The following is a 12412-nucleotide window of genomic DNA, read 5'->3' on the forward strand; positions in this document are numbered from 1 at the left end:
TGGAAATTCCTTTGCCTGACATCACTGATTTATTAAAACGCCTGGACTTGGTAAATTGTAAACAGAAAACAAGTTTATTACTCACTGCCCTTTCAAATCCTCGCTTTAGATGAACTGTTTCCTCTCTTGGGCAGGCCCCGTAGCTTTCCCATTCCCTTTTAATAGCAGTGAGAGTCTCATTTCAGTAGTTGAGAGTACTTTCAGACCTAGTATTAAAACTTCAGTATTTTCTCCAATTGAAAGCACCTCCCCTTCTTCAGCCTGGGCCAGTCTCAGCCTGGGATGCATGCAGTGGGGGCAGCATAGTCAGTGTCTTCTCTCATTCTCTCTTGGTTCTCCCTCCACTCTAGGGCTGCTGGTTTGGGCCCACACAGTTTTGGGGAGGTGGGAGAAAGGAGAGATGCGAGTGTGGAAGTGTCTTGCCTGCCAGGCACTGCTGTGAAATGACATTGGAAATGGAGGACACACAATCACTGCTCCTTCTTTCATGAGATGCTCTCATCAATTCCATCACAAGGGAAGAAGAGGGGTTAGGCACTACAGCTTGACTTCTCTTGAAACAAACGTAGCCTTTCTTCTAGGGCCTGGATGTGAGTGAAGCACTGAAGCTGGCATAACCAGTTCCAGCAACTCTTTGTATGGTCATATAGGTGGCCTGGTGCATTGTCTCAGGATGTGGGTGCTTGGAACTAAGGTGACCAACCCAACCTAGCTGCTTGGGACTTTCCCAATTTTGCCAATGAAACTCCTGTGTCCTGGGTGCCTCCTTAGTCCTGGGCAGACCAGGACAATTGGTCACCCTATTTGGTACTTATTGAATTGTTCCCAACTATTGGGGCTTGAAGTGAAATTTTGAGATAACAGGAGGAAATTGAAACTCTGTTACACTTACTTCTGGTGGTTATTTATACCAACCATAACAATTATTAGAAATAACTTTAAATTGTATGCTGACCACCATGGTATTTACTAGGGTTTGTGATGGGATTTCAGTGTTGTTAAATGGGTTTCATAGCCCGGGACACAATAATAGTTGAATCCTGCCTTGCTCAGCCACTTTATTTTGGGAGTAAAACACAGAAGTGTTGAATTACGAATTAGTGGATTTAAGCTTCGGATCTCCTTATACCAAGAGCTCCATGGGCTAGAGTGGACTTCAGTGTGTTTCTTTTTTTTTCCCTGAAAATATTAGGCCTAAACAGGTTTGATGAAAAATAAGTCCAGCATACCCACCAGTCCCAGAAAAGATGTAACCAAATAGAAACAGATTGAGAGAAAATAAGAGCAAACTCTGTATTTGCTGGACTGTCTAAGATTGTGGCTAGAGCTTTAGTGCCCAGACTGGGTGGAGTATAGGAGGGGAAAGAGCAGCAAGAATATGACATCTGGATCTCTTCTCACTGTGCTGTGAACATGGACCCACTGGAGAGGAGGGAGGGGTAAGGCAGAGAGACCTGGAGATGTCTTGGCCTTCCAGAGTTCCATTGACATCTTGAATGAGAGAGGATGGGAGGAGAGCCCCTCAGAAAGCCAACCTGTGTGGATGATCTTCTACTGCTGGTGACTCCACCTTCCAGAGGGAAGAAGCAAGAGGGAGCACAAAGATTACTCTGCCTCCTTGAGGACCACATTTCTACCTTTTTAGTAGTTTTTCTTATCCCTTGGCTATTAATACGCCAGCCTCCTACTTTATTACATAAGTTTATCAAACTCTTTTAGAACTCTTGTTTGAGCTCCTATTATCTTGGTTAAATATTAACAGGGTGATAACTTGTAAGATTGAAACTTATTTGATCTTGGGATAAGATCTCTCTAATTATCAATGGTCAGTATTCATATGGCTCAATGGGCCATTTTGGTCTTTAATAAGGGAAAGCCCTATTAATAACTGTTTAGTCTGTCAGCTGAAGAATCACAAGGTTTATAGATTTGGAAAGGAGAACTTTATTTCTCATAAAATGTTGCAGCCTGCAGGGTATCCATTCTGACAGGCTGGGAAGCAGAGCCTCTGGCAAAGACTAGAGACAGGTGCTTTAAGGGAGGGGAGGATGAGATAGGAATTTATGCCGAAGGGGTTAGCTAAGTATATGTATTCAATAGGTTGTAGGAGGAGCTATGAATATTTACAAAGAGGTGGTGCACACATGCACAGTAGGCTAACATGTATGCAACATGTGCCCTATGTTCACTTTGGGGTGAACACTTAACGTTTAAATGTATGACAAGGAGGCCCTGCACATCAAAAGGTGGGGAAGCAGAAGACAGGAAGGCCCTCTGTGCACAGTTTGTATAGACTGGCCAGAGCCACTCTGTGGTCAGTGGCCCCTTATCGGGAAGGAATGCTGGTCGGTTGTTATGTTGAAACTGCAAAAGGGGGAGCAGACATGAGGTCAGTCGAAATTGGCTAGGGACCAAGTCTTTCCAAAGGGCTGGTTCCTGTTTAACCCTCAGGAAAGAAAGCCTACTGGTGGTTAGCGAGGGAAGGGAGTATAACAAGCGTGTGCCTGACCTCTGATCCCATCATGGCTGGAAACTCAATTTTTAAGATTTCTCTGGGGTCCTTTTGGCCGAGAGGGGGTCTGTCCAGTCAGTTGGGGGACTTAAGAATTTACTTTTATTTGTCAAGTCTAAAGATCAGGAAGTGGGGTTATGTTACAAAGCAATAGGTCCACTGTCAGTTTAATTGAAGTAAAGATTCTTTTTACTTTGCTAGCCTAATATGCTTGCAATATGCTTAGAGTTTATAGCATTTAGGACTGAGTAGCCTGGAAAATATTTCCTCATGGGGTCTACACGACCGGGTTCAGATGGCGGCCTTTGAATGGTGGACATTAAACACAAGAAAGAAGGAAAAGTTTATTTTCCTGCCTTAAAAAACAAGATACATTTGAATGATAGTAAACCCTGAGATGCCCACCCACAGCCAATTAACTTGCAAATGGAAGAACATTCTCTCCTATAGCATCTACCAAATCAATCCTTCATTACTATTTGAAATGGAGGTTTTGGAAGACTCAATTCTGCCCACGCCTCTTGGTTAGCTCCCTCTGGTTCGTTCCTTAGAACCTAGTATCTCTGTCCAGGCGTACATGGACACAGCCCTTGGACACGTTTCTATCACTTTCAGCACGAATGTACAAAAGTCATCTCTCAAGGGGATATGTGTGGCATATGTTTCACCTGTGGAGCACCTAATATGGTTTCATTTAACTCACAGAAATATCATTTATTTCTATCTCTCTACTTAAAAAAAAAAACCCTAAAATGACTTCATTTAATTTTGTGGATTTGTCTCATTTTTCTCTGAATATTTTAATTTCTGTAATGAGCATAGTCATCTTCTTGATCTCATATATTTATTGCAAAGATTAAATAAATTAGTAGATGTATAAGTGTTTGGCCTATATTGTTGCTTCAGATATAAGTAAAATGTTAATCTCAATTAGTTTTTTTTTGCTAATGTGGGATATAAAAAAGAAATATAAGGTGAACCTAAGATTAGCTATCTAATTCTTGGTAGCTTAAAGGCTAGGATTTAAATCTTTTTTTGTGCATTAGATAGGCTTTTGGAAAGTTACATTTAAATGCAAAAGTGCTAATATATTCAGTGTAACTGCTCATCTGTGACTATGATCATATTTTTAATTTTCCCAGGGAGAAAGAGACGGAGAGCTAGAATGCTCTTCACTCAGAATAACAAAACCCCACTGAAAAGAGTCCGATCAAAAGGTAAAGAATTCTTGAAGTAAAGATTCTTTTTACTTTGCTGGCCTAATATGCCAGCAAAGAAGAAAAAAGGGATATGCTTTCAATAACCAAACATCTAATTTCCTGTGCTTTACTCTGTATTTTTAGTAATAAACTTACTTCCTAATTGCTTTATGTAGCTGTACTAACTTGAGAAATATATTCAGTTTAGTCATTTTCCAAAAGGTGTCAGGGAGAGAAACAAATAACTTGGTGTTGCATCTACAACCAGGTCCGGGGGCTGCTGCAGTGCTGCCTCCACTGAACCGATAAACTTCAAGGCTGGAAATAGATCATTGCTATACGAAGGGTACAACCTATAAGTTATTTAGTTGACCTCCCTCTTGCTACACAGAAAACCACAGGTTGCATACCAAGTGAACCAGAGTTGCGATCAGAGAGCTGTGTCCTAAGGCTTTTTCTTCCTTTGACTGTGTGGGCTTGGGCCTATCACTTGACTTCTTTTGCCTCAGTCTCCTCATCTGGAAAGCAAGAGGGTGAATTCGGCCAATCATCCTTCATAGTCCATCCTAGTCCTAGCAGTGTACTTTTCTCAAAATCAGTCTCAGGATGAAGGACAGTCCACACCCCCACTCCCCCCACCCAACGTGGCCTCTATGACTTTGATTGGAAGGGCAGGATTAGTGGCTCATCCTCCTGGAGTTCCTTTGAAGACCATTCATCATTACTTCTGTGAAATCAGGTCTCCAACCCTTGCTCTCCCACCATATAATCTTCAGATTATTCTAGAGCTCCCTGAGCTCCTCTCTCAGCTGCAAAGAAAGCAGACACAAGGGAGAAATGAAGCAAAGCAGAGACAAAAATGGAAGGCAGACACCATCTCCATTAGGTTACCCTGTCATTACCCTCTCCCGGCCTCCCTGTTCTCCCAGTCAGTGCTCAAATGTGGAGATGTGAGTACAGTCTCTGGCTACCTAACTGCAGCCAAACAGCATAGCTGGAGAGTTTCCGTCAGAACAGTGACAGCGGCTGTATGTTTCATTGTCATTTAAGAATAAGTGGGGCTTACTAGATTGGGAATTAAAACAGTTTTATTAAAGCCTAATTGCTCTGCTAACGCATTCTATTTTGTGTAAAATTTGAGGGGTGAAATTGGGGTAGACGTTCTGTAGTTATGCATCAAAAATGCCACTTGAAAGAAAGATTTTGAAACTCTAGAGCTTTGTGGAATAGAGTTTCCCAAGGACTCCTGTGTCTTCATAGGAATGACCTCAATAAGGGAGGAGGGGGCTTATGCATTTGCAAAGTGAGATGGAATGAAGAAATCCTCTCTTTCAGCCTCAAGAATGCGTGGATATGAAACTGTGGATTTTCAGGCTCCTTCACTTCCTGTGACCTGTGGTGAGGAAAAGGGTATTTTACATAAGAATAAATTGAAACAAGGTGAGTTTCATGGTCTTTAATTTGTAACTCCTATCTAAAGACATCACAAGAACTGGTAGAATTACTCATGTGAATCACACATCATTCAAGGACTTTGGGTCCCAGTTTGGCTTGACAGAAGGAGAAAGGACTGTCTAAGATGACATTTTCACACTTTAAGAAATCACACATGTTAGATGTTCACTCCCACATGGCTGTGTCCTTGGAAGTGACAAAAGAACCAAAGAGAAGTGCAGAAACTTCCATGCATAGATGGAAAACATCGTACGTTTTACGTTGGATCAGACATAAAAGGGACCAGGCCCTCAGCCTTTACCTTTATAACCTCTCTCCGTTCTGGATCATTGTCACCAAGGCAGGGCGCTTGACATAGTGAGAAGATCACAGAATTTAGAATTAGGAAACCTGAGTTCCATCCTTAGCTATGCCAAGAGTGACTGTTGTTTTGTGAGTAGAGAAGGTGACCTTTGTGAGTCTGAAATTTCTTATCTGAAAAAGGTAACAATAATGAAAAACCTGCCTCCTGATGTAGCTGTTAAAATCAATTTACGTATTGACATAAAACATTTTGTGATTGTAAATTCTAAAACTTTGCAAAAAATGTCTATTATGATAAACTTCGTCTTGTCCCTCTCTTAAATATGGCTCTTCGAACACCAATTAATATGTATGTTTGCATTGTGACTATTTTTTAAACAGCTTTACTAAAATTCACATATCATACAATTTACCACTTAGAGAGTATAAATCAATGGGGATTTTTTTTTTCATATATGCATAGGATTGTACAACCGTCACCACAATCTAATTTTAGAAGATTTTTGTCCCCCACTAACGGAAATCTCATGCCATTAGCAGTCAATGGCCATCCCCACCCCTAAACAATCACTGATCTATTTTCTGCTCTATAAATTTGCCCATTCTAGGCGTTATACATAAATGAAATCTTATAATACATGCCTTTTCGTGACTGGCTTCTTTCACTTCCCATGATGTTTTCAAAATTCATCCATGTAGCAGCATGTATTAGTACTTCATCCTTTTTATTGACAAATAATGTAATAGACCATTGTATGGCTGTACCACATTTTGCTTATCCATTTATCAGTTTGAGTTATTTTCACTCTTTGGCTGTTATAAATAATGCTGTTTTGAACATTCATGTACAAGTTTTATGTGAATATATGTTTTCAATTATATGGGGTATATACCCAGGAGTGGAATTGCTGGGTCATATGGCAATTCTATGTTTAACTTATTGAGGAACCACCAAACCATTTTCCACCAAAACTGCACCATTTTATTTATTTATTTTTATTTTTTTATTTTTTGAGACAGAGTCTGGCTCTGTTGCCTGGGCTAGAGTGCCGTGGCTTCAGCCTAGCTCACAGCAACCTCAATCTCCTGGGCTCAAGCGATCCTTCTGCCTCAGGCTCCCAAGTAGCTGGGACTACAGGCATGCGCCACCATGCCTGGCTAATTTTTTCTATATATATTTTTTTAGTTGTCCAGATAATTTCTTTCTATTTTTAGTAGAGACGGGGTCTCGCTTTTGCTCAGGTTGCTCTCGAACTCCTGACCTTGAACGATCCACCCACCTCGGCCTCCCAGAATGCTAGGATTACAGGCGTAAGCCACCACACCTGGCCTACCATTTTATATCCCCACCAGCAATGTATTATAAAGGCTCCAATTTCTCTACATACTCACAACACTTGTTATTGTCTGTCTTTTTTATTACGGCCATCCAGTGGGTATGAAGTGGTATCTCGTTGTGGTTTTGCCTTGCATTTTGCTAATGATTAATGATATTGAGCATGAGAGTAACTGCTGGATGACATTTCACAATTGTTTTTTAATATTGGATACCCACGATTGCAGGGATGGGAAAATCTCTGCTCAATAATGCCATTAAACTGGATGAAAATGTAATAGAGGGTGCGTATGTTGCTGTGGTGACCCCCTGAGTCACAGGGGACCACCCATCTGAGACCTCAGCCCCAACTTGAGGATTCTGCCTCCACATTGCCCCTGAGCCATCAGGAGACTCTGGCCTGGCCTCCACCCCCAGAATTCAACAGCGAATTGAAACTCTCTCCTCCTTTATAATCACTGGCTTTTCCTTTTATGAGTGATTTTGAAATACTTTTAAAAGATTGCTCTTAATGATAATTATCACTTTCTTCAGGTATGAAGGTCAAAGAAACGTGTAACTGCACCAGGAAATCACCCTTGAGGGGATTTTCAGGCTGGGTTTGGGGCCCCTGAAGTCTGAAAGGGGAGGCCAGACTCTCTTGCCATCGATCTTGGTCACAATTTGAGTGGCTCTAGGACCCATGTGGTGGTGATGGTGGGGCTATATTCTGAGCTCTGGGGACAAAGAGGACTCAGGATTAACTTACCCTGGCCTTACAGGAGCCTGGGTGAAGTGCATACAAGGTGAAGATGGAAATTGGTTGACCCCCGGGGAATTTGAAATCAAAGGTGGCCACGCAAAAGCAAAATCCTGGAGGATGAGTGTGCGCTGTGGCGGGTTGCCCCTACGAAAGCTGATGGAGGTATTCCAGCAACAAGGGGCGGAGGCGAGACGTGTCCTTCTTTGTTGTACCCTAATAATAAGGTCACTTTTTGTTCTCCAAATAGTTGTTGCGTTATAAATAAAGCCATGATGCCAGTGAGTTTATCCTCTCACCCAGGCGAGAAAGAGGATTCATCACCACAGCACAATGCAGTGTGTCAGTGTGGTAAAAGGTGCTCAGTCAGGAGAGATGCAGGAGCTTCGAGGAGGGAAAGGTCATCCTGACGAGGGTGCATGCAGATAATTTGTGCACTGAAAGAAAGTTCTTAGAAAATCAATAGTCAAACAAGTGGAAGAAGATACTCCACAGAAAGAATGGCCTGAAAACCAGAACCATGGCAGAAGTAGCTCTGTGGATTTAGGTAGATTGTGTGCAAAAAGGCATAATCCATCAATTAGTGTCATTCATAGAGAGCTCTAATGCCAGGCTGAGAAGTTCAAACTCATCATCTAGACAACAGGAAATCAGTGAAATCTTCTGAGGCTGGAAATGGCATTTAAAACAGTATTTTAGATAGCCATGGGGCTTTGGAATGACTTCACTATCTCTGCACCTAGCAAACCTATACTCAGTCTACAATGATCAACTCAAATGTTACCCCTCCCTGAATATTCACCAACTGACCTGGCCCCTGGTCATCTTTCCCCTGGGCTCCCTAAGCCCAATACTAAGACCGTATTACACTGCCTTATGTTTATCCTTCCAGCAGTTCTCTTTTTCTCTCCAGACCCCTCTAGCTCTGTCCATCTTTGTGTGCCCAAGATTGATCAGAGTGGCTGACACCCAATAGGTGTGCAATAACTGTGTGTTGACTGGTTAGCCCTTGTGTAGGGACTCTAGCCAGAGTGTCGCTGGTAGGAATGGAAAAGAGGTGATAGGTGTATGAGAGATTGTGAGGAAAGACCTCTTAGGACTTAGGAAAGAAGCACAAGAGGAGGGGAAATGGTTCTAAAGATGATTTTCCAGCTTCCATTGATTAAAATCTAGAAGTAGTACAGGAATACAGGTGAGGAGAGGGAGATGGTTTCTCAGTTAGACACCATGGGTTTGAGCTGTTTAGGTGGAACATCCAGGTAGAAATATTTGGGAGGTGGTGGGAAATGCCTGAATCATAAAACAGAAGCAAAGCCTGACCTGGATCTTTTTATCTTTCAGAATGGATTTCTACCTAATCCTCCACGAATATATTGGGGGAAAAAAAAGGTGATTATCACATAACTTTCTACAGGTTCTTGTCACAAAACTGATTTTGCATGTACAGCATCTTATTTTATGGGCTTTCGATTGGGTGAGTATAATTAAGCTTCCACCTTCTCCAGTTCCTTCAGAGTTGCTACTTTGAACACTATGTTGTATATAAAGCGAGGTCTTTTTTGAATGTTAAACCAGTTGAGGTGGAGATGACAAGGAGCCATCAAAGTAGACCTCCCAGATGTGTTGTAGAAATAGATGTAGATGTTTTAAGGGTGCCAGAGTCAGAAGAGCAAACACAATCATGGAATACATAAAAATATTCCATGATAAGGTGAGAAGATCATTTTCAACTCAAACCCAGATTTTTTCATTAATTTCACTATTTTCTAACTTCAATGAAATCTGATGAAGCAAGAGTTTGCTCAGTCATTTGGTACATATATGAAACTACATATCATTTCATGAAATAAGCAATAAAAAGAACATTTCTTTTCTGGTCCTTCACATTCTCTTCTACCTTTCCATAAAATATACATGCAGTCACACTCAAGGGGAAATTATTTGCCCTTCATGAGGATGGTGCTATTGCGGAGAAAGGTCTTGGGAGGTAGAAGTATTTTATAGGAAGGACTGACCTCTTTGGCTCCACCAGAGGGGCTGTGCAGACCACCTTTCATCTGTGAAAGTGATTTTTCTCTCTGTTGAAGAAGGCAACAAACAAACAGGTTATGCACAGTGTAGATTCAGGACAAGGTGATGTTTTTTTTTCAAGACTGAGGAAGGGAGGGAGAGGAAAAGTGTCATCCTTATAAACTTTAGGTAGAAATATCCATCCAAGACATTCATAGACTTCTAAAACAGCTCACACGTAACTAGCCACTGGAATTCATATTCCACTGGAATTTTGAGATCCAGGCCTTTAAATTATCTGATGTTCTGGCTGATTTGAATTCTCAGCCACTGGGACATTTCATCCACTGGGTTTCCTGAAGGGAAATTATTATTTGACTATTCAGTGAGTACACTAAAGAGCAGCATCTCTGCCTTTCCCCAGGTGTCAAAAGTAACCCAGCTGGAAACTTCCAGCAACAGAATCTACCTTTATTTATGAGTGCAACGCTTTGCAACAACAAGCTGCAGTTGCTTTTATATTTTGTGTCTCCTCATAGGCAAGAACAGAGGATCTCCAAAGTGGCAGATCCCAGGATCCATTCCTATCTCCATGGATCTTCTGCCCCTCTCAGAACTTCTCTTGCTTTCAGAGCCACTTGCTTTCTAGAAACTTCAGTGTCACTATCAGCACCACATGACAGCTTATTGGCTCATAATGAGGGCCATTTAAACCTTCTAGTGATAGCTGAGGTGCTTTAAGATGATCTGATATATACACCCAGAACCATCACTTATTGTGTGCTAATATTTGCTTAAGCAGCTCCAGTAATCTCTAAGTGAAACAATATTCATTTATTCACCCATTCAACATGCTATATAATTATTAAGCACATACTAAATGCTTAATGGCTGTTAGAGAATATTGAAGTCCAGGGTTGTTTCAGTTTTATTGTAAACATGAATGAATAACTAATGAGGTGGGGTAGAGATTCTAGGACAGTCAGAGAGGCAGGCAGTGACAAGGTCACCTCTCAGGTGATTATTCCTTGGATCACACTTGTCTTTGGCCTTTCTGCCCTGGGCTAGGTGTAAAGACTGAGGCTTCTGCATTACAGAAGGGAAGGATGCCAAGACATGCTATTGGATATTCAAAAGCAAAATAAATGAATCTAGTGGGTTACCTCTGAAAACTCATCCAGCCTGATATTTTCTTGGGATTTCCATAGAGGGGAGGGGAGGAGACCTTCAGGAAGAAGAGCTGCAGCACTGGGGACCTTGGAAGTGTTTTATCTTCAGGGCTGTGTCCCTAGCAGAGCTGCAGAAAGCAGTGGAGTTTTCTTTGGGACACTTGCATGCCTCCAGGACTCTGGGCTCTGTGGTGACAAGGGGTTTAGTCCTCAACCGGATTCCCATGGCAGCCCCTCTGGGTGGGATGACAAATCCTGGGCAGCCAAGGTGAAGAGAGTTGCTTGAGGGCCCCTCAGAGTAAGAGGACAAGTAGAGTTTCTCCAACTCGGCCTGTGGAAACCAGGGCCAGACTCCCTACACAGCTTCACAAAGGCCCATCTTGGGTCTGAGAGCCTGGGAATGGAACTTTCATTGGGCCAAACAGTGGTACTTTGGAACTTTTTATTCTCTTAGTAGATATACAGGTCTATAAAATTAGGTATGAAATAAAGGGTAGACTGTGTTAAAAAAAAAACAAAACAACTTTAGACAAATAAACTTAACAGAATTTATTTGAGCAAAGAGAAATTCATGAATCAGGCAGCACTCAGACCAGAAGAGGTTCAGAGATTTAGAGAGCTCTCCTACAGCAGCCTAGACAGTGAGGCTGACATGGGAGTAAACAAAGAAAATCTATTTGATTGGTTAGAGCAGAAAGACCCTAATTAGAGTTTAGCTGGCAGTTTCTGACTGGCAAAGACTCTAGTTTCATTTTACTGTTTACATTGGGCTTTGGTTTGCTTACATAGTAACTTAAAGTGCTGCAGTCACCCCAGCCTAATGGTATCCCCCACCCCAATGTTTTTTTTTTTTGAGACAGAGTCTCCCTCTGTTGCCCTGGCTAGAGTGAGTGCCATGGTGTTAGCCTAGCTCACAGCAACCTCAAACTCCTGGGCTCAAGAGATCCTACTGCCTTAGCCTCCTAAGTAGCTGAGACTACTGGCATGCGCCACCATGCCCAGCTAATTTTTTTTATATATTTTTAGTTGTCCAGATAATTTCTTTCTATTTATTTTTTATTTTTTTACTAGCGATGGGGTTTCACTCTTGCTCAGGCTGGTCTTGAACTCCTGAGCTCAAACAATCTGCCTGCCTCGGTCCCCCAGAGTGCTAGGATTACAGGCGTGAGCCACCGCGCCCGGCCCCTCACCTCAATTTTTTTAACAATTGTTTTTTGAAACTCTCAAAAGATGACTATTTAAGTGATAGATGCAAACATTACATCCAGTATTGTCATTAATTTTTTTTTCTTTTCAGCAGAGGATACTGCAGTCTCACGACGTTACCTTAGGTGACCCTTATGCAAGTATCAATTCCCAGCTATGACCCCAGAATAGTCTAGGCCTTTCCCCAGGCACATGATCAGTGTCATTTCTGCTTTCCCTGAAGCATGCTCACTCTCAGTTGGAGCATGTCACTGTGTGTGATAAGCAAAGCATAGCAGGTACATCACCTAAGCCAGGAGGATGGGTCTGGGGTCGGTGTCTCAGTGGAAAGCATCCTTTCTATTTGTTTCCATGGAAACCTTCCCATTTACTCATTTCCTCTGGACAATGAGTATTGGAGGGTGAGCTCTAGACCACTGTGGTCTCTAGAGATGGAGTATGAAGTGGTAATGGGCAGGACTGGCCTGCTGACCAGGGGCAGGA

At 42.0% G+C, this 12412-nt stretch overlaps 1 protein-coding gene across 1 annotated transcript in view; it reads left to right on the forward strand.

Annotated features, from left to right (window-relative positions):
• SP140 (SP140 nuclear body protein) overlaps positions 1-12412 on the forward strand; it is an 83939-nt gene that overhangs the window by 64320 nt on the left and 7207 nt on the right. The window contains exons 14-18 of the mRNA XM_012642479.1: positions 3655-3729; positions 5047-5151; positions 7567-7709; positions 8886-8933; positions 12024-12065. Of these exons, the coding sequence (XP_012497933.1) occupies positions 3655-3729; positions 5047-5151; positions 7567-7709; positions 8886-8933; positions 12024-12065 (413 nt within the window). The remainder of the gene's footprint in view (positions 1-3654; positions 3730-5046; positions 5152-7566; positions 7710-8885; positions 8934-12023; positions 12066-12412) is intronic.

This window comes from Propithecus coquereli, unplaced genomic scaffold (assembly GCF_000956105.1).
Source record: "Propithecus coquereli isolate 6110/MARCELLA unplaced genomic scaffold, Pcoq_1.0 Scaffold18, whole genome shotgun sequence".
NCBI classification, from domain to species: Eukaryota; Metazoa; Chordata; class Mammalia; order Primates; family Indriidae; genus Propithecus; species Propithecus coquereli.